This window comes from Apus apus, chromosome 1, assembly GCF_020740795.1.
Source record: "Apus apus isolate bApuApu2 chromosome 1, bApuApu2.pri.cur, whole genome shotgun sequence".
Lineage (NCBI taxonomy): Eukaryota > Metazoa > Chordata > Aves > Apodiformes > Apodidae > Apus > Apus apus.
In genome coordinates, this window is record NC_067282.1 from 100,569,349 (window position 1) to 100,592,339 (window position 22,991).

The 22,991-nt window shown below is 44.1% G+C and overlaps 1 protein-coding gene across 1 annotated transcript; it reads right to left on the bottom strand.

Moving 5' to 3' along the window:
* Window positions 1-7,765: 7,765 nt before the first annotated feature.
* On the bottom strand, window positions 7,766-22,557 carry ICOSLG (inducible T cell costimulator ligand). The gene is made up of 7 exons (XM_051617406.1): window positions 22,500-22,557; window positions 19,255-19,295; window positions 15,754-16,116; window positions 14,992-15,276; window positions 13,258-13,434; window positions 12,167-12,202; window positions 7,766-10,099 (listed from the first exon to the last, which is right to left on the bottom strand). The coding sequence occupies exons 1-7, from the start codon at window positions 22,511-22,513 to the stop codon at window positions 10,089-10,091; spliced, it is 927 nt and encodes a 308-aa protein (XP_051473366.1). The 5' UTR covers window positions 22,514-22,557; the 3' UTR covers window positions 7,766-10,088.
* Window positions 22,558-22,991: the final 434 nt, after the last annotated feature.

Sequence of the window (22,991 nt, forward strand, 5' to 3'; positions counted from 1 at the left end):
TAGCAAAAAATTAATGAGAACAGAAAGGCTGCTGTACTCCAGCTTTGTGCCTAGGTATACTCTGTGTCTTCTATCCTTTTCTCACCTTATTGCTTTACTCCCATCTTGCAGGATGAGGTAGTGGGTCTGTATTACTAATGTATGCTTCCAAAACCACTTGTACAAAAATACAGCAGTCACAGATGTGTCTTCTAATGGTCTGAAGTTAAGGTGTTTTGTCAGGAGCGCATGACCATACAGCTACTACTCAATTTTATTATTAGTGATAAAGAAATAATCTGTGGTGACTACTCACCAGGACAAACTACACCAGTATGTATAGCATGTGGGGTTGCTCTATTGTTTTTGCTCATTTGAGGTAATGTGGTCAGTTTGTGCTATGCGGCTAGGACACTTAACCCAGAATGAGGGAAAACACAGAGATATGAAGAAATAATGAGTGCTCATGCTGGCTTCTGAACCATTTTAGCAACTGCTGAAGTCCTTTCATGGTGCAACTAGAATGGCAAAAACTGAAGCAGCATGTTCATTTGCAAATGAAGAGGCAACAGTCAGCATGTTGCAGTCCAAGATGAGACGTGTTCCTTTAAGTTCTGACAATAGAGGATACTTAGCAAGAAATACACATACATGGCTGAGGCCTAATGATCTGAAGGTGCAAGCTGAAATGGGAACAAAAATTCAGCTTGACTGTGAGAAAGGAATGAAAGTGAAGTTAATCTTTTGCTGCTTTTGTCAGTCTGAGCCCTTAAGTGACAAAGCTTTCAGATTTGATCCATTAGTTGCTTGTTTCTCTCTGAAGTCACTTTTGCCCATTTTTAAAAATACCCTGAAGGTGGTGGCTGCCTGAGTGCTTGGGATCTCAGGCACTCTGTAGGGAGAATTAATGATTTTCTGCAAAAGTGTTCATTATTTTATTTGCCACAAGGCTTCTGGGCTTCCTTAGGGAGTAGCAGCAAGCACTGGGAGGTGTTGAAAGCATAAATTGCTCCATGCATCTCCTGCTTTCTTCTCAGCATAAGTGAGGAAGAGAGTAGACTATTTCAACTGGAAGAGACCTGCAAGGATCATCTAGTCCAGCTGCCTGACCATTTGAAGGCTGATCAAAAGTCAAAGCATCTTATCAAGGGCATTCTCCAAATGCGTTATAAACACTGACAGACTTTGGGCACTGACCACCTCTCTAGGGAGCCTGTTCCAGTTTTTGATCACCCTCTCAGTAAAGAAATGATTCCTCATGTCAAGTCTGAAACTCCCCAAGAATCACGATATCTCAAGTTGGAAGGGACCCATGAGGATCATCAAGTCCAATTTCCTGCTCCTTGCAGGGCTACCTAAAACTAAACAATATGACTAAAAGTGTTGCCCAGATTCTCCCTGAAATCTGAGAGGCGTGGTGTCATGACCACTTTCCTGAGTAGCCTGTTCCCTGATGCAGGTTTGAACAATTCCCACGTGTCCTGTCACAGGATAGCAGGGAGAAGAGATTGGCCCCCTCCTTCACTTCCCCTCCTTTAGAAGCTGTAAGGTCACCTCTCAGACTCCTTTTCTCCAAGCTAGGAAAAACGTCATGGCTAGCTGGGCAGGGCAGGGGCCTGACTCTGCTGGCGAGGGCACATATTCTTGTAGCAAGGGGTTGGTGCTTGGCAGAGCGTTGTGGCGAGCAAGCTGTCATCATGGGCTTGGCTCACCCCACACTTGTGCATTGACCTTCCCAGCGCTCCTGGTGCTGCCATTCCGTCATCTCTGCAGCCCTCTGAGCAATTCAGTGAAAAAGCATTTTGTTGCACCTCATCTCCCTGTGCTGCACTCTGGCACATCTCAAAGGATGCAAGTCACTGATGTGTATCTCTTTCTCAGCTATTCTTTTTCTTTCCCTTCTTCCTTTCCATTACAGCCACTGCTATGCTGTCCTACCCTGTGCTGGCCAGGCTAGAGCTCTCAGGTCTGCTTGGGGTGGAAGGCTGAACTGGTGGTGGGAAGCCTGGTCTTGTGCATGGGTTTTGTTCAGTATTGGTAGGGAAAGGACTCTGCTCTGTCTAGAAATGCATGGGGAGCACACCCCCCTGCTGATGTGCATTTCACATACCAACCAGCTTGTTTGCAATGATAATTAAGTATTTGGGGATGCAGCTGGATTTCTCTGTGGCCTTGCCCTGCTAACTGTATAAGCTAAGCCCTGAATGCCCACCCTGTACTCTTCATCAGGGAAGAGAGGTATGTACTTTGGGGGTTCAGCACAGTCATGGTAATGCTATCTGCAACCCTTCAGAGATGCAACTGATCAGACTTGCTAATTATAGGAGTGGTTCTTTCATTTAGTCATGGCAGGGAAATAAAAAAACCCAATAGCAAAAAGCCCCTAAAACTTTGTTTATGCAACACTGAGTATATTGTGTTGTACCTTGTGTGAGTGTTGCCAAACATAAGGCATACGTTTCTAAACACAAGGAATGAAACGGTTGCACTCAAGAGTGGAACCCTGCATGAGTGACACTCTTCTTCTAGATCTTATTTTTGGGTCTATAAAGTGTATGAGTCCAATTTGCCCCTCTCTGTCAGGGAAGAGGAACTGCCTGGGGTATTCCCACTGTTAAGGTTTTAGGCTGCTTTCCATGAAGACTGTCAGCTCTGCTTTGCCCTAAACCTGTTTTCTGCCCTGCCTTATGATCTAAATCTGCATGCCAGCCTTAAGACCTGTCTGTGTCTTACACAACTGCCGACAGCCACAGCGGCTTTACTGCCCTGAGCCTTGCTTCCCTTCTTCAGGGCAGGGCTAAATGAACCATAATTGTTTTAAGGCACACAGATTATTTTTTTTTTCACTCTGATCTCTGTGGTGGTTTGCTTTACACTTTCTCTGAATGAGAGATGCCTTCTACAGTTGGCTGAACTGTTAGCATGTGTTGAGATAAAACGTTCTGGTTTAGCTCCTGACCTGGTGCAGCTTCTGCCCTTGTAGAGGCCTTCGCCATGGTGGGAGTGCTCCCTTCCTCTGCAGGGTGCTCCAGTCCCTGGAGCAAGGGAACTCCCATTTCCCATCTTGATGAAATTTGAGGTTTGCTGAATATTGTACTCAGCTCAAGTCACACTTGCTGTTTTGGGGTTTTTTGGGTTTTTTTTGCTCGTTTGTTTGGTTGGTTTGTTTTTTTTGGAAGGTTATACTCTGTAAATACCAGTAGCAATTGAAGTGCCCATTTTTCAGATGCTGTCTGCAGTCCTTTACCCCTGACCTATCTGAAATTGGTCTGACCAATCTGAAATTGGTCTAATAGTGGGAAAAGTGTTCAGTTCAGCAACAGCTGCTCTGCTGTGAGTGTCCAAAGGCCCTTGCAGCCCAATACTTCTGTGTGGCTGTGACCCACTCAGAGAGCAGGGTAAGAGAGACTTTGGGACTGGGAAAGCATATAGCAGTAACTGCAAATCTCTCCCTGGCCTTCACCTTGAGACAAACTGTTGATCTTTTTTTTAGCCTAGTTTCACTAGAGGAAGTACAATTTTTCCCAGTGTGAAAGTTCAGGCAGGCTATAATAACTGCCTGTGTAATTAAGTTGCTGGTGTTATGCCAACCTACAGGGCACAGCATCTCAAGAGGGCAAAACAAGTATGTGCTGTCTTGGCAGTAAGCAGTGGCACTAGCTTTGACATGTTGAGGTGGGGGGGACATAGGATACCAATCATTCCTCCTGAAGAGCGAGTAGTCTGAATGAAAGCAGTGATGTTAGGATTGTGTTTGTGTTCCATCTGTGGCAGTCCTGCCACTCAGACAAGGGCAGGCATTCATTGCAGAAACCACATGCTTTCTCATTCATCTCCTTGTAAAATTTGTCTTGCATTTGACATGCTGCTCCATGGCACTTTATCTCTGTTCAGACACTTTTGACATGCTGCTTCATTGCATGCACCTCTGTGCAATAACACTGCTTGCATGGAGTTTCCAGTTGACAGAAATACAATCTCCAGGCTGAACAGTCTATCCTATCCCAGGTGTGCAATGATTAAGATGATAGTGTGACTTATAAAATTTGTAGGGAGCAATATATAAGACCTTAAGGCTGTAAAGCCTTCATAGGAGGGGGTTAGGGTCTGTTTCCTGTTTCACAGCAAACTTCTTCCCTGGCTTCTGCCTACATACGGAAGTTCAGTGGTTACCTCCTGGCTGTCTGGAGCAGCGTTGCCTAGAGACTAAAACAAAACTCCTTTCCTCCCCTGGCCTCTAACCACACCCCAAAGAAAAGTATAGAGGTGGGGGCATACTTCTGTGCCTGGAATTCCACATGGCTGCGGGGTGCTCAAGCCTGAGCATCTATCACCTGGGGAGATTAAAACTACTTTTAATGCAAAAACTGGTTCTTACCAGCAGAGTTGTTGGACATGTGGATACATACTACTGTTTCCCAAGATCTGAAGGCCTATCAATGCAGTAAATGAAGCCACAGAAATTGGTGGATTTCTGTTGCCAAGTTTCCTGTTTCTGAGGAACAGTTTGTTTGGCTCCGTTTGTTTAGAAATAATTTTCCACCCAGAGACATTGTGATGCAATAGAAATTTCTCAAAAGTGAAGCTAAGACACATTGTATGAAGTCTGTCAGTAGTTGCTGCATTGCCAAAAAAATGCTAATGAAAGGCAGTAGCTTCCTGTGTGCATGCCTGGTGGGTTTTGTGTTTGATAATTCCAGCCAGTCAGAGAACATGCTTGTTCATACAAACTCTTCTTAAGGGCTACTTTTTCAAAAAATAGAAAAGAGATAAAAATTTCCCACACAGAGCTTCATCTCCAGAGGACTGGTTAAGTGTACTCAGCTGGAACAGATGAAAAGATTTTTTTTTTTATTTTTTTTTTCAGCTGGATAAAACTGTTCCATGAGAAATACCTTTACAGGCAGTTGTCTGCCTCATGCCAGTCATGAAAAATTCAACTTTAAATGAATAAACACAGTATTCTGAAGTTAGACAGAATGTGAGTGTAGAGTTTGAGAGGTTTTTTTAATTATCTTTTTGTGGTTTTTTTCCCACTGGAAGGCACTTACTCCTCAGAGCTGAACTATGCCCTGGCATGTTAGGCCTCCTCATGAGGTGTCTGCCTGCTGAGCAGAGATCTGGCACAGCAGCTCGTCCTGGCTGGGGATCTCTGGATACATGCCTGTCTCCACAGCTACTTCCTCTGCTTCTCCACTCCTTCAGCTTCTGGGCATACTTCTGGTGTAAGGTGGTGCCAGGAGACCTTTGTGGGGTGCTGACTACCTGCCCCTCCCCAGCTTTCCTCTAGGCCCCTTCCCTTAGGTACTGGAAGGCTCAATAATGTATCTCAAATAGGAGAACAACCTTCTGTGCTGTAGGTAGAGCCAGATAGATGTGGAAACATGAGCATACATATGGAAAACCAGAGAAAGGACTTTAAAAGACCAGGTTTATGATAGGACTTCTGGTACTTTGCTGACACAGAGTTTAACGTCACAGGTGGTTTATCAAACTAATCTGAACTGGCTGAAAAGATTTTCAATAGGGTGATAAAGACACTTTATATTTTCCTTGTGTAACAAGAGCAGCTACAGTGCTTTGGCAGTAATTCAGATATTTTTCACCTTTTATCCCTTTGACCTCTTTTTACTCTTATTGCAGTAGTGATGCATTTTAGAAGTGAGGTAAAATAATAATGGTAGGTCTGCCTAATAAAGAGACTAATCAAGAGTAATAGAATTGCCTCTAGTCCAGCATGATGCTGTGGAAAAAAAGTTTTTGCAAGCAAACTTGATTGTTTCTGTTTTGAAACGACACACAGCCTCCTGAGAGGGATGATATGTGGCAGCAAACATCTCCTGGTGGAAGAAATTAAGAAGGAAATGTTAGCACTCACCCTCTGTCCACATTATAGCTCCATTAGTGTTGCTTTTTACTGATAAATCCTTAAAAGATTCTGGTCTCAATTGAAAGACATTTTGTCATATTTTTCCTCTTCCCAATTGTTTTAAAGGCAGGGTCATTCTGTGGGGTTTTTTTGTGCAACAAATATGAAACTGGAGTCTTGTAGCTTATGTGTAATCTTAATCAAATAGCGCAAATGGCTTCTGTTGACTTATGTTGTCTACTGGGGTGGTTGCTGCAAGGAAGTAGACTTTCCAGTCCAGCAAGTGAGAGGTCTCTGTGTGCTGAAGATGTGAGTTCTAGCACCAAGTCAGCTACAGCCTTGCATGACCCTGAGCAAGTAGCTTCTGTGCCCAAGTTTTCCAATTATAAAATGGCCCTAAGCAGTGCTTCTTGAAATCACAGGAAAACAAGTAAGTGTTTTATTACTAAACTGTTGGGAGCTATTTTGGGCAAGCTAGATTGTCAGCCTCTGTCAGCCTTTAAGTCTCTGTTGATATAAGAGCATCTATCTATAAGCAGCAATTTTCTGTGTCAGACGAAAATGGGACATGGGATCATTTCCAACAAAGTACTTGAGTTTGTGATTAATGGTAAGGTCATGAGCAGTTCCCAGGGACTTGAGTTTTGCAGCATGGAGCACTGGGTCAGGTACACTACTTGTGCTTTTTAGGGGTGCTGATAATGCATGAAGAGTTGGAAGAATTTTTCTTGTGTTGGAAGGTAATTGTATAATTGACACATCGTCACATAAGTATGTCTTGAATGATTAATGAGTCAGAGGCTACTGGTCTGGGACCTGCAATTCCTCTGCCAGATGCAGAGGAGATCACCTCAAGGAGTGTGTGTGGTGCCTTTTATAATCCCCTGATGGGGACCAGTTTACAATGTTTTCATCCTGTATCATCCAATGAATGTTGTGAAGGTCCTAATACCACATCACACATGGAGAGGAAGAGTCCCCAGGGCCAAACTAACTTCTAAGGTGTGTGTGGGTCCTTTCCCTGCAGAGTTGGGCTGTGCTCAATTATTCTTTAAAGCAGTTTTTCTTGCCCTGGAAAAGAGAGAGTTTAGAGATATTACTCTCTTGGGGTAATGTGAACTTCAGCACATATTTGCTACAAGTATGAAAATTACTCACTTTGCAGTTTGGAAAAGCAACTAATACAGTTTATTTGACATAGCACAAGGGGTGATAGAGAGAAGTCTTTGGAGTCAGGGTTGTTGGACTGGAAAAAGGGAATGTGTTTTTTTAGCAAAAGAGACATTTCAGGTCTTACAGGTGAAAAGATTTAAATAATGAATTTGACTACAGGAAGGATAGATTCGGACCACTAAGCAGCAGTACGTTCTCTCTCGGGGCTTTCCATTGTGGTTTACCAGCCATGCCACAACGAAAGCCTTTTGCTTTTCTGTGAAAGTGAGTCCACTTCTTAGTGTTTCCACAAAGCTGCACGAACTGGTGCTTTCCTGGACATGCAGCTCAAGTGAGCCACTGTCTTTAACAAAGGTAAACAGAGGGATGCTGGTGCCCAAGTGCAACACCGAACTGGGACAATGCAACGAGCCAGTTTCAGTTCTGGAAGCAGGAGTGTGCATTGTATCTTTGCTTTGCTAGTGTTGCTGTGTGAGAAAAGGATGTATCAGCCTAGGCTTAGTGGTGCCTTCAGGCTACTGGGTGGCTTTCGTTGGGTTTGTTCAAGGCACTTCGTTGTGCAAGCCAAGAGAGCGCAATGCTAGTCAAGTATCTGTTGTATTGGTCTCTCCTCACCTGAGAGCTTTGGAAAGGAGCACTCATATGCCCTGAGGGATGTGGCTGAAAGTAAAACTACCACTTTGGTTGGGGGCAATGGTTGGAGTAACTTGTCTTTACATGCTCATAGATTCAGTCAAACATCCAGAAGAATGAACAGATTTTATTTAAAATATAAACATGGTATGTGATGACAAAAACTCTGTTATTACATAATTCCCAAGTCCTGTGAATGCTAATAAACAACTGCCATCTAGGATTTACTTGCCTCCAAAAATAGCTAGAAATCTAAACCAATCAAAATTATAGATTTTGCAAGAGCAGGCTGTTGCACCTAGATGTATTCAGTACACCCTGTAAAATAGACCAGAAGTAAGAAAACCCAACCAGTCTAAATTAGCTTAACAACGTATTGTGAAGGGACTGCTAGGTCACTTCTTACATCTCTAAACAGTTACAGCTTCTTGGAGATGCAGAATACAAAGGTGGAAACCTGCTTTTAGAAAAGGCTTCTGTCAGTTACAGCAGCACCAAAGAGGCTGAGCAAAACAACTTCATATGATAGATAGTGAGGAAAAGTCTGCAGCACTTCTTACTGAACCACTAGGAAATGGTTACCCTTCACATCCGCACAGATGTTGTTCACAGTTGAGGGTGTTTGCAAGCTTGCATGGGTTCTTCAAGCAAATTCCCTTTAGGGTTCACAGAAGACTACATATGGACTCAAGAAAATATCTAACACCTAGATGAATGGACATGAGGGAAGACAAAGAAAGGCTGACGTACAAAGTAACACAGGGCACCTTGGTAATCTTACCTGACAAACAGTGTGAGCTAAATGCCCTACCTGCTGGGGTGTGTTACAGTTGTAGACTGGAAGGCAGTGGGACAAAAGTGAAATTAATAAATAAACCAGTATTTTTTCAGACATCATTCAAGATTAGCAAATACGCAATACACTTCTTTTTTACATTAATGGAAAAAATGCCTTTAAAAACCACAATTGTACACAGTTACTAACAATCTAAACAGGACACAAGAGCTTATTTAATTAGTTGCAGCTTGGCTTTTTTTTTTTTGTTTTGTTTAAAAATATCCAATTTCCCTATCCTGTTCAAAATTCTGAAAAACCCCAGCTTGCATTGCAAGAGATCTAAACCACCCCCTCTCTTCATGCAATGGAGGCTAAGCTGGTGCAGTCCTCCCGCGAGATACTGTCACAGTGGTGGTGCACAGCTACCCAACTTGGAGCCTCCTTGGGGGTATTGCTTTAACACAAGCCAACTGTGCTGTTACCAAGTGCTTTTGGCTTCCTTGTGATGGGAGAACCGGACAACACATTTATTTTCACTTGGCTAGGATTTGAAAGCTGATCTTGATATGACAAATCAATGGCCTGTCTCACAGTTGACACTCGAGTGCCTCCCCTATGCAGAGCTAAGACAAACGAGGCTGAGACTTAATCACCAAAATGGTAGAATTTCAGTCTAGCAACTAGTGCAGGAGAAGCCAGGTGCTTCCAGGGCTCAGTTTAAAAATCATCATCTCCATGTCCCCCTGTGACAAGATGGGGAAAACTGCACCACATAGGCAAAAGAGCTAGTAGAGATTCCTCCTCCTTCAAAGCCTCCTGCCATCAGGAAAGTTTACCACTTTTTACTGTTTTCATTCAGTTGCTCTTGGCTCACTTGGGGCTGAACCACGGAAGCACTTCTGTTAAAAGTGGAAGTCTCCTTTTTCAGTGGAATATTCGGTAAAAAAAAAGATGTTGATATCAAGTGCATTTAAAGAATGCAGGTTCCCTTATGCTGACACATCCAGTGCTTAACCTCAGCATAGTAACTCTCATTTTTGGAGGACTGGGTCTAAATGTTCTGCCTCATTCTGTACACAGTAACACACAGCTGGTGGAAGCAGACAATGAAAGAATGTACTGTAGAGAGAGAAAAGTGGAAGAGACCACAAATCTCACTTTGCAGAGAGTCCTTCAGTTTGGTGGGTTTTTTTAGCTGCCATTCTTTACATTCAGTAGTCACTGTCACGGTAAGGAGAACTAGCAAGAACTTTCCATGCTCCTGAAGCACAGTGGCTTCTGCTACTAACAGTTCTTGGCAGCGATGATGAGAGACTGGGCACTCACCCGCTTCCAGTGCTCTGGCACGGAGTAGCTAAACCCCAGGCTTGCTGCTTTCTCCAGTGCAGAAGCTCAAAATACTGACAATCACAGATGACTGTCCAAAGAGGTTAGCTGGTGTGGTGGCACAACTGTTGTGTGGACACAGCCAGGGGTTGGAACAGAAATCCAGTGGATTTTGCTCTCTTGTATTGGAGAAGCTTCTTTTTTGCCATCTCTTTGGCACACTCTGCAGAAATCTGTCACTTGTATTACAAGCAATGGTGCCACTGAGAGAGGGGGTGATGCTTCTCTTGATACATCTCCAGCTGCCTGAATTGTTGGCAGACTTTCCATTTAGACAGGTGCTGTAAAAACACAACAACTTAGAAAAAAAAATCCCCCTACATAACCAGTGGAATGAGCTGTACAGCCCATCTTTTTGCTCAAAGGTAGTACCAGCTATTTCTAAATAATTCTTGACAGATACTGGTTTCCTCTTTTGTTGTAAGAAAACAGAACAGCAACAGACCTGGAATGATGGAGACTCAACAACCTGCACAAACTGTCTGTTTCAGTGCTCAAATACCATTACTCTTAGAAAGGCCTTTTTTTCTAATGTGTAGCTTAAATCTCCTTTGCTTAAGCCTGTTGTGCCTCAAATGTTGCTGCGTCTGCTGGGTTAGGACAATAAATAACTTGTCCCATTCTCTTTAAGGACTCTCCGAGGGGGATTGTTATTGTGTTCTTAATCAGCCTTGCCATCTCCAGCCTAAACAAACATACCCAATCTTTCATCAGAGATCACATTCCCTAGATCATTCTCATTTCTCTGGTATTGGTCCAAGTTGCCCTCAAGCTGAGATGCCCCAAAGATACTGTCTCCTGTGCCTTACATGGCTCTGCTGGCAAAAAACAGCTCTCAGAGGTGGGACAGTTTCTGATAGCAGCCAACCACCAAAGCTGCTGTCCTACCTCCTCTTCCACAAAGGGCACAGAGACATGCCAAGGAAAATACAGCTTCTGGAAGGCAAGTGTCTTTGTTTTGTTGCTAATGAACAAATCATGCTACAGCAGCTTTCAATATAAGATAAATATTTACTCTTATTTAGGTCACAGAGTGTTTTCTACTTAGGGGCTAAGTCCAGGGATTTAATGAAATAGGGTCTAGTATAAGTCTGGAGAATAAAAAGTTGACCATAAACATGCTTATGTTATGTTAATGTAGCTCACGGGAACAGGAGGAGAAAATGAATCTTTAGCTTAAGGACAAAATCCATCCTCCTTTCTACAGGAAACAACATAATGCTGGTTTGATGTTCTACAAAAACAAATGTTGTGCATCAGGCTGGGGTTGCATGATGGGTCTGGAAAATAACTGACCATTAATCCAGTTTGTATGACCACCAAAGAGATTCTAGAAGTTTTTCAACTTAAAGGTTATTTTGCTTCTGCTTGATATTATGAATTGGGCCTATTCACAGCATCTGCCAGGGCAAACTATGCTTTCATTATTACAGCTCTTGCAGAACCACATTATTTTCTGCCTGTTCTGCAGAGACAAGTAGCAAAAAAAATAATAATTTGCTTCAGTAGAAGCTACCAAATGAGCTATAAAATAGGCAGATATTTCATCCTCTCTGTAATCTTGCAAGTCCTCTGTGCTGAGTTTGTTTTTCCAAATTAGTCTTGGATTTTTTTGACCAGTTTTTATTTTCCCCCCACTATAACACTATAAATGATAAAATGAAATTGTAAACCAGTTGGCCGTGATATTGCATTCTTGTTTATAAAAAAATACTAATATTTTGAAGGTCTAAACTGTATTTTGTTTTTTTTTACTAGAAAGGAGAGTGCTTACTACTTTTTAAATTTGATGTATGTATGCTCAGGTTTATAGACATGAAGCATATGAAGTTCCTGTATCCCAGCTAAAGACATTCTAGGATATTCTGCCTAAAAAGACAGAAAACAACCATTTGGTGATGGGAACTGATGTGATACAAAGTGATAAATGGTCAATTCTGGTTGTCCAGACTTGAATAATCAGCATTTAAACCAGATTTTCCAAGTTTGGCTCTGTCTGGCTTATAGCATAAGCCACCCACCTTGAGGGCCACTATAGCTGCAGCACAGCTGTGGAACAGGAGGGGAGGGTGGCTTCAGCCTGTGTGCTCTGTGTCCCCTGTTGATTTGTCCTGTCCTTTGGTCTGAAATGCTGAAAGAACTTTTGGGAACTGAGACTCTCAGGCTACCTTTGGCAAGACTTAGCTCAAGGAAAGGGTTCAGAGAGGAAGCAGGGCTACCACTTCACATGCTGGAGTTTGTAACATCCAGCAAGTCTAATCCAAAGGCTTTGTGCTGAACTTGAGTACCGAAACTATGAGGTTAAGTCACTCTTCAGACAAATACAGTAACATATTTTTAATACTTACAGTTGACTCCTTCTTTGTCTTCATTTGGTTGGACACCTGTTGAAACAAATGCACTGTTTCAGTCATGTAGGATAGATAACTATATTCTTTGGCCAAACAAGATTTGCACATCCACAAAAGTTCAATGTGTTAAACACTCTTTGGACAGCAAAATGCAGGCTATACTCTATTGGCTTACAATTTAGGTCAACATTTCAGCAACAGCCCTACTCCATGTTTTGGGACAGGGTTCTGCACCTCTCTTGGGTTGTTTCTGAAGGAAGGACACAGCTCCTAGCACAGCTGCAGCAGATGCTGGGCAAGATCACTACCCTGCTTTCTCCTGCTCTTTTCTGAAGCACCTGGGCTTGCCAGCCACAAGGAAGAGGACAGGGATTTTCTTCTTCATCCACGAAAAGTGTGGCTGCCCTGGCTCCCTTTTCTTAGATGTTAGCTCTTGTTTACCTGCAAAGTGGCTTACAGAAGTACTCAGATACATCAGCAGACAGAGTCTTGTTCACAAGATGTCTTTTAGAGCTACCTTTTGTTGTGTCTTGCCCAGCATTGAAGAGTCCTGCATGTGGGCAAGTGCAGCAATACAAAGTACTTATGTATAACATGCAGTGACAGTGAGATATGCTCTATTTCTAACTTGTAGAAAGCCGCTTGATGCCAGTGGGATCTTGAACACTCAACTGCCCAGCCAGTGGCTCTAAAGCTCTTGGAATTTACTTATGCTCTAATTTCTCGTTTGGGTTGTGCTAAACAGACAGCTACTGACCACAGTCCTGTTCCACAGACGACCATCCCCTCCAGTTGTCCAGCAACACCCTTCAAGGATTGTAGCTGAAAAACTATGGCCTGAACTGGCACAAAGTCTGAGTTACTCTCACACCCAGCAGTTAACTTCTGTGAGGCAGAAAACCATAAAGAATAATATGTTCTGGGGCACTACATGTCCACGCCAGGACTTTGATAGCAGCATGACTTGCTGCTGTTATGTGCAGAGAATTTACTTGTAACTTCTAGCAATATGCTGGATTACATGAAAAAAATTGGCAAATGAAAAAGTATTCTTCAGATTGGGTCATACAAATGAAGGGCTGCATTACCTGTGTAGGATACTAGTTTAGATGATCTCTGTCTCCGCAGCCAGCAGGTTAAGATAGCTAGAAGACCTATCAGAATGACAATGGAAATGATGCCAGCTGCTTGAGCACCTCGTCCATTTTTTTCCAGGTTTTTGTGACTTTCTGTACTAGAATCATTGCTTTGCTTCTGCTGTGTGTCTAGGATAAAACAGGAAAAGGATGTAGCAAGGTGTACATTTCCACATTTCATTATAGGCAAATATTTCACCCCCTTTTACACACATATACAAAAATTTCTGACGGACTTGTATCAGACTGATTCTCACGGTATTCATTCTGAGCAAGGCACATTGCCAGCTCACACTGTCTAATAATACAATGCCAGTTTATTTCTCCCTGTCATCATACTGTACGGATCCTTCTTTCTTCCTTTTTGTTCTTCTTTCCTGCCAGCCTTGGGAGACTGTATGTTTGAGCTTATATCTAGACTTAGTTGAAAACAAATCTATACAGAAGCTATAACATAAATCTGATGGAATTCAGAAAAGTGGGTGAAAATGTGTTTCCCTGAAGTTATTGACAAATTTCCACTGATTTCTGCAAACTAATCGTTTCAAATCACATCTCTTCCTCTTTCAAGTGTGGGAGAAACCCAACAAAAAAAAGTAAAATGGACATCTTTTCTCCCAGAATACAATATGATAGAATGCTATTACAAAACTAATGACAAGGTTACTTAGTTTTTCTTTAATTTGGGATGACAAGCAAGGGTATGCTATCATATAAACACTCTACTGTACAATTTTTGCTTGTGCACACAATTTTGTTTCCTAGAAATAGTTGAATCTATATCCCCCAGCTATGCTTATGGGATCAGTGTTGTTAAATCCAGAGTATGTGATTCCTTGGTGTGTTCAGGTAAACTAACTGGTGGGTATCCAGCTACAGTTAGGCAAACAATCAAACTTCCTTGCAACAGGGTGTAGAAACCTGAGAGAAAGGTGTACTGGGAAGCAGGAACAGCAGTGACACTGCACAGTCATCCCCAGATAGCTTCTCTGCACAGCAATTTGGAAATAATGAAATTCACTATTGTTACTATTTTTATAACTTTTTAATAGCTTTTTTTTTTTTAATAGCTTTTTCTTTCTGTGAAGAGTTGAGTGGCTAAAAACTTGTTTTTACTATTGATCACTCATATCAGTAACAAATAGCTTCTTATACCTGTGTTATTAGGTATATTGTTCTTCTGGGCTAATACTACCTGTTTGCTACAGGCCTACTTTAAATAATGCACTGTGTTAAACTCAGTTTTGGAGACCGAAAACAGAACTTCAAAACTAGGCAGAGTAAAAAGCGAATGTGTGTGCTCCAAAGCAGTTGGGCAGGGGTTCAGGAATCGTGGATCTACTGTATGGTGCCCCCTGAAAAATAACCGGGCTCCCCGAGTCATTGTGTTCCTGAGGAGTCAAAGGGTAAAGCCCAGCGAGTGCCTCAGACTGCCTGGCAAGATTGTCTGGGTGCTGTTGTCATAAGGAGCTTGATGGGGTGTTCACTTCGATGGGGAAGAAGTCAAAAGTAAAGAGAAAGTCCATGGCTAAGCATAACTAGCTTGAAACAAAAACTGCATTCTTATCCTCACTTTTGAGAACGACTGAAATAACGTGTGCCCCTCATTAGTGTGTATCTAGACCAAGACACATTGATTGATATATCCGCTATCTAGAAAATATGGAATAACATGAAGGGACTTACAGTTGGCTGACAGATTTTCCTGCAGTAATTTATTTTCTATGGAGCATTCTATTTGCATGTTGGACGTGGGTTTAACCCTCAGTGTGCTAAAAACACTGAAGGTGCCATCGGTGTGGCGGGTGATTTCTAGCCCTGATGGAAGCAGGTGGCTGTTGTCTGTTTTATTTATCCAGTAGACATTAGGCTTCGGGTATCCGTTGCCAGATCTGCAGCTGAAAGTCACCTCTTCTCCAGTGCTGTTGCTGTTTCTTATCGGTCCACTGAGTACTGGTGGGCTATAACTAGCTGGAGAGCAAGAAACAGTCATTGACATGTTGAAATGTATTGAAAAGACAACATTTTGATGTGGGTTCTGAAGCAGAAGTTCTGGGTTTCACTCGACCCTCATGACTTGAAAGGGAAACACCTGCAGGTTTGGTATGTACGCCAAAGATCTATCTGTAAGAATAACTGGAAGGGCAGAAAGCTGAAGCCAAACCCAAAGGAAGAAAGCACCTTCTTAAGCTGCTATCACCTGCTCATGTGCAAGAGCCCTTATATTCATAAAAAACAACCTGAAAAAACCCAACATGCTAGATAAACAGCTGTGAGAAGTGTTCTCACAGTTTTGGGTACTTTATCTGTAACATTAAAATTAAGTGGACTTCATTTCAGCACAGGGCTGAAGTATGCTTCAAAGTTAAGAGTATGCTTAAATGTGATAGTGACATGGCACAAATTTGAAAATTCAGGCAAATATCTGCAAATGATACAAATTCTTACCTGCTAAACTGAGAACCACTTTTGCCTGGTGAATCAGTCTGGTATATTCAGTTGTCTGCAGTACCACACATTTGTATGTATGTTCATCACTCTGGCTGACATTTAGTAGTAGCAAAGAAAAATCACCATTTTCCAGTCTATCCCAGAATAACCGAGTCCTGTTTTTGAAGTGAATACACTTTTCACTTTCGTTGTCTTGACCAGAGATCAGTGCATGTACAACTAAACACTCTTCTTGACTATCAGCTATTTGCCAATATACCCGCACATTCTGTAAGTGAAATTCTCTTCCTTGATAAATGCAACTTAGTGTAGCATTGTCTCCAAGTTTACTGACAATGGTCTTCTCCTCTAGTGCAGTAACTACAAGATAAAAAGAGAGAGGAAAAAAAATGAAGGTTATGGGGGAAAAAAGTAATTATTTTCAAGTATATTCTACAACATGTGGACTCCAGTATTAGTATTTATAACAGGCAGGTGAATGTGCTCACTTCACAGTCATTCCCACCTACTGACTTGCCAGTGACTAATTCTCTCCATGTCTGTCTGTCTGTACATTTTCCAAAGGGACCTTTTACAATATGAAACCTTCTGCTTGTTTCTTTCTTGGAGGTCCAACCAGTCTAAGCATTCCTAGCCCTGTGGATACCTGCAAGTTTCACTTTGCCAATTGACTGGGACTAACTGCGTACATATATTTGAGTCCTGGTGCTTTAATAATACCTTTTTTTAATTAATAAAAATGTCGGATAACACCAGGTAAATCATAACAAGTGGAAACATTGATAAGAAAAAGAGTGGTACCATTATTTTGAGACCCAAAAACTTAAAAAGGGGAGTAAAAACAGTGTTTCTCAAAGGGGGCATGTCAGAGCAATCATATTTTATTGCCGTCATCAGTATCATTCTCTCAGCAAATATACCCAGCTAGCAAACCAGCATGCCCAGATACCCTCAGTGACACATTTACTAGATATTTACAACCTCTCACAGCCACTTCAGGTATGCCAGCACAGTATTTGCCTTTCAAGGCAGTCTTCCTGGCCTCCAGACATGAGAAAGGGAGCCTCTCCTCCTGATGAGCAAGAAGATGTGAGCTGGTTGCTAAGCACTGCAGAAGGTGCAGCTACTTGGAAAGGGCCAGGATGGCTTTGACCTCAGCCTCCCTTCTGGGAGGGATGCACCACCTCCCCAGCCAAACCTAGTGCAGCTGTTGCTGAGACCAAAGCAGTGTGCATGTTGTAAATGCTGGATTTGGGGGCAAGAGGGGGTAAGGCATGGGGTTGGATGGAAGAGATGACAGCTGGGCAAAGGGATTATGCAGGTGGGTGAATGAGGGAAAAATGACAGGAGTGAGGTTTGGAAATATGGAATCAGAGCATGGCAATTTTTTAGGTAAATGGGGTTATGTCTTTGTTTTGGTGCACTGGACTCAGATCATAGAATCACAAAATGGTTAAGGTTGGAAGGGATCTTAAAGATCATCAGGTTCCAACCTCCCTGCCATGGGCAGGGACACCTCCCACTAGACCAGGCTGCACAAAGCCTCATCCAACCTGGCCCTGAACACCTCCAGGTAGGGGGCTTCCAAAACTTCCCTGGGCAACCTATTCCACTGCCTTACGACCTCCATGGTGATGAATTTCTTCCTGATGTGTAATTTAAATGTGCCCTCTTTCAGTTTAAAACCATTACCAGTTACTTATCCACCAAGTGGTCCATCTGTCAAATCCATATCTTGTCAGTTTGCAGACCAGGATGTCATGTGGGACAGTGTCAAATGCCTTGCACAAATCCAGGTAGATGGCATCAGTTGCTCTGCCACCATCCACCATCTCTGTAGCCTTGTTGTAGAAGGCCACCAGATTGGTCAGGCATGACTTGCCCTTAGTGAAGCCATGTTGGCTGTCACCAATCACCTCGTTATTTTCCATGTGCCTTAGCACAGTTTCCAGGAGGATCTGCTCCATGATCTTGCTGGGCACAGAGGTGAGACTGACTGGCTTGTAGTTCCCTAGGTCTTCCTTTTTCCACTTTTTAAAAATAGGGGCTACGTTCCCTTTTTTCCAATTGGTGGGAACCTCACCAGACCTCCATGACCTCTCAAATGTGATGCACAGAGGCTCAGCAACTGCATCCGCCAGCTCCCTCAGGACCTGTGGAGGGACCCCATCAGGTCCCATAGATTTATGAACCTTCAGATTCTTTAGATGGTCATGAACCTGTTCTTCTCCTGCAGTGAGGGGTGCTTTGTTCTCCCAGTCCCTGCTTTCACCTGCTGTGGCCTTTGCAATGAGGCTGGAGCACTTGCCAGAGAAGGCTGATGCAAAGAAGTCATTGACAACCTCAGCCTTCTCAATAGCCTGTGTAGCTAGGTCTCCTGTTTCCTTCAGGACAGGGTCTACACTTTCCTTGGTTGTCCTTTTATCCCCAACATACATATAGAACCTTTTCTTATTGCTCTTTACATCCCTGGAGAGATTTAATTCCATCTGGGATTTGGCTCTTTTTACCTGATCCCTAGCTGCTTGGACACCCTCTCTGTAATCCTCCCAGGATACCTGCCCTACCTTCCACCCTCTGTATGCTTCCTTCTTAAGTTTGAGCTTTTCTAGGAGCTGCTTGCTCATCTGTGCCGGCCTCCTAGAATTTTTATCCTGACTTCCTTTTAGATCATCTACATGTCTGAGTTGGACGCCCTGGATGAAAAATCACTGCTGAGGTGACTGCAAGTATCTGCAGGGAGGAAGGCAGGCCCTTACCTTCTGCTGGCTGAGACAAGTAGCTGGTTTGAACTGCAACAGGAATGCTGCAGCTCGGTCTTAAGGAAACCCCTCATAGTAGCAGGAAAAGCAATGCTCTGGGAAGTATTGCCTGGGAAGATGGGGGCACCTCCATCACTGGTGTTATTTAGGAACAGGCCAGGTGGCATTTCTTGAAACTGAATATAGTACAACTTATCCTGATTTCAGGGCTAGGGACTTTCCTTGATGACTTTGTTAACATCCTTCTCAGTGATTAAATAAGAAGAGATACAACTCTAAAAACATTTAAAGTGATGTCCTTTAACCTTATCTTTATTTTGAAAGGTATTTTTTGGACTAGTGGTGGAAGACTTACTTATATTGGGCATTTGATACAGTGAGGTATAATTCTAGTTGTAATACAAGTAAGGAGTGTTAGATCTGCTTATCAACAGCCCTTATTATGCTGCTTCTCAGGCCTTTTGTTGGCAGAGAAAAATGCACAGTAATGTCTTATAAAGCAAGCAGAGCAATCTAAGCAAGAGCATCCATAAGGTCCTTCACGATTCTCTGTACTGAAACTGACAGAAACTGATTTTTTCTTCTTTCCCTGATGCATATTACACTGAGGAATTCTTAAATGTCTTGCTAAAACACCCAGATGTTTATATTGTACATATTGCAAATACTCTGTGTATTTGGCCAAACACATTAAGGGAGGGCATCTTCATTTTTACCTGAAGTGTTCTGAACTTACCAGCTCTCAGGATATGAAGAAGCAGTAAAAGAAATCCACAGCTAAAATAAAAAAGCAAACAAGAGCGTTACGTGATAGACTTTAGCATCTCTATTGTTTACATAAGCAACAAGCCTAATATCGTTTCGGTATAGCAGCAGAAGTAAGTAAATTAGGTACTGCTTCTATTGTCCCATTAAGTATTTGCATTTTTGACAGCTGCAAAACTTCAGTTCAAACGACATAACTCTGTGGGTGGGAGGTCAAGGCCAAGAATAGCAATAAAATGCACTAATATTGGAATGAGAGCACAGTTTTATCTGGTCAAAAGATGACAAGCAGCTGACCGTGCTGCCCACTGTCTTGTGCACTCAGTAAAAATGTGTAAACAGGAAATGTGCTGACAGCAAGGAGCTGTGCAAAAGCTTTGCTGGAAGGAATTTAGTGTGTTTGATTACTCTGGAGGGGCAAATTGATTTGGGAGTTTCCCAAGGGAGTTACACCTGCTGGATGCTGTAGGAAAACCCAGTTTAACCTTATCTATAAAGCCCAGGTGATTTAACTCTTATCCCACAGGGCTTTAAGAAAGATAAATGTGCAGCATCAAGAGTTACTTTAACATAGCTTTTCACCACCATGCCTAGCTTTATGCATTGTGCTCTCCTTCTCTAGACTGCTGGGGGAAAGGAAGACACTGGAAAGCTTTTGGAATGGGAGATGTTTGGCTGCATTGTCCACCTTGATATTGCCCCAGATGCCATAAGGTTGCAAAGCTGAGCCGATGGGCAGAGGGACATGAGCACCTGCTCGTCTCCAGTTTGCCCAGCTCACTTCTGCAAGCAAGGAGGACTGTGAGGCCAGACAACCTGGGTGCAGCTGGTTTGATCTCCCAGTTATTCTCAACCCTCAGCCAGATCCAACTCTGAACCAAGAGCTGCAGTCATGGGAAAAACTGCCCCCAGCAGCCAATGTCCACCTAGGAGCAAGCTCTATGGTCTCCCACCCAGACTGCTTGCCTTCTTCCCTCCAAACAAACCTTGCCCTGCCTAACCCTCCTCCCTCCAAGCCCTAACCCAAGCTCTCTCCTCCAGCAGCCATTTCTCACCTTGCTTTTCCCCATCAGCTGTGTTTTACACCATACTCTCTCTCTTCCAGGCTTCCTGCCCTTTCCCCACAGCTACTGCCCCTTTGTCTAGCCAAGCATCAGGATTCATCTGCAGCCTCCTAGGCACAGCATCACTTCTGCCCCGTTTTACTCCTATCAGCTGCCTGGGCACAACTTGGGTGTCCTCTGCTATGGAGGATGGTCTCTAATTCCCACCTACGCCCCCCCCAAAATATAATCTTCCTAAACTTCCTAAAATGTGGCTTCCCATGGAGAAAGCAGAGGGCATTCCTGACACAAAATGAAGCCTCATCTACAGAGAACGAAATGGGAAAGGTTTAGGAAAAAGTCATTCTGAACTGTATTACTTTTATGTGAAGAAAACATTCTTTTCCTTTTGTGTCCTTTGAAATGGTTTCATAGATGAGTTTTCAGAAGTTTAAGTGGATGCCCAGTTTGGAACATTTCTGCTTTAATACTTATTTTAGTAAATTTGCAATCAGCCATAATGTAATTCTCCCAAGGAAAGCATACCTAAACACTCCAGGGATGCAGCTCTGCCCAGTTCTGTCTCTGACAGTGACTTTTGCATGTATCTTTGTATTGTATTTCTGTTGTATTTGTCTACTGTGCAGAAGCCACCACTCTTCTGTGCCAAGCTTATAGAGGTCTGTCTTGACAAGCTCACCTTAATGTAGTTCTCAGTTGTTATTAATCCCATGGCTGAGTTTGTCATGTTATTCCCCACCCAGCTTAGAGATGATGGTTACAGCGAGTCATTCGAATTATTTGAACAACAGTTGACTGATATTTATGGGACTCTTCAGGGAATTTCCCATGGCAAGTGTTTGCTGATGCCAACAAATGTTTAGCTAGTTAGCCAGAGCTGGTTCTCTAATGTATGTATACGAAGCAGGTTTTGATTTCTTATTTCAATAAATTATGTCACAATTAAGATTGGACGGATACAAAGATGCTCACTTTCTCGGAGGAGTTTGTAGCATTGGCAGTGTGGAGGGTGTGTCAGCCTGCCATGCTCCCCTGGAATAGCTTTAATGCCAAGCTCCTTTGGAAAAAAAGGGAGGAACATTCGTGCCTGCACAGAAACCTCCCTTTAGCCCCACAGGTACAGTCAGCTCCTGCATTCATCACACCGACAGTGAGCTCCACTAAGCCCATGTATAGCTCTATTAATTTCTTAGGAAAATCCTCCTTTATTTATTTGTTTAAAAATATTTTAATTTTTAATTATTTTTTTTTTTTCAATCCTTCCCCTTCTGTACTTTTCTCCTTAAATGTCTTGTGAAACAGGAGAAAGTCGCACTTCCTCTTTCATACATTCTCGTTTGGCAAGACTATCCCTCCTACCCCAGTATCTCCACTTTCTCATCCGCTAAAATATTAGGCTCATGGGATGCTCCTGTTCTGGCACAAACTGGCCAGACCAAAGAAGTCCCGATGCTTCCGATAAAAACTTTGGGACTTTTGTTCCACTGGTAAGAGTCACTTATCCCCTAACCTTGCAGTGACATCGCTCCTCTCGCAGCAGCAGATGCACTCAGTAGGTTATCTTTGACCCTTCCCTAACTCCTGCTGCGAGGGCCGCACCAGTCTGGGCACCAAAACCCGCGGGGCCCGCTCGCCTTCTCCCGCCGCTCACGTTCGCGCCCAAAGGCACCTTCACCTGCCGAGTCACGCCCGCCACCTTCCCCGGCACAGCCCGCAAGCCACGCAAGGCTGGGAGCCCTGGGAGTGGGGGGCTGACCCGCGGTGCCGGGCGCCAAGGGGCCCTGCCGAAACCCGGCTCTCCCGCGGCTGCCGGCGCCGCTGCCAGCCTTGCCCGCCCCGGGGGTGCGGGAGCGCTGCCCGCCCCCGCCGCGCCCCCAGGCACCCGGGAGCCGCCGCCGGGCAGGACGCCCGCTCCGGGGGTCGAGAGGAGACCCTGTGCCCCGCCTGGCTGCTGTCTCCACGGAAGAAGCCCACCCCTGCCGAAGCTTCCCCTGCCCGCTGCGTTGCGGTGAAACTTTTTCCTTCTGAAGGGGAATGTGTAGCTCGCTCGCTCGCTCGCTCTGCCTGCCCCCTCGCCCGCCCGGCGCAGGGCTGGGCTGCACCCCCCGGCCCCGCGGGGGGCAGCGGCGGCTCCCGGGGCCGCCCCACTCACCCTGGCGGCTCCATCGGCGCAGCGGGCGGCTGCTCCAGCCGAGCTCTGCCCAGCCGAGTCCCCGGCACCCCGGCTTCGGCCATCCCCGTTCCCTCCCACAGCTCCTCCCGCCGGGGATTTCCGCCTTCCGTGGGCGGCCGGCCCCCCGCTTCTGCCCTGCGGCTCCGCTGGCCGGGCGCTGCCAGCCGAGGGAGGGTGTCTGGAGGGTGTCGGGCGCTCGCTCACCCGCACTGACCCTTTTCCAAGGTCGCTTGGCAGCGGCTCCCGACCCCGGCAAAGCCATCACAGAATCGGTTGTGTTTGGAAAAGACCTTCAAGATCACCCAGTCCACCCATCGAGCCAGCACTGTCAAGTCCACCGCTAAACCACGTCCCTAAGCAGCACATCTATATGTCTCTTAAAAACCGACCAGGGTGGTTGCTCCACCGCTCCCTAGGCAGCCTGTGCCAGCGTTTGACAACCCTTTCAGTGAGGTGTTGGAAACGGGTCTC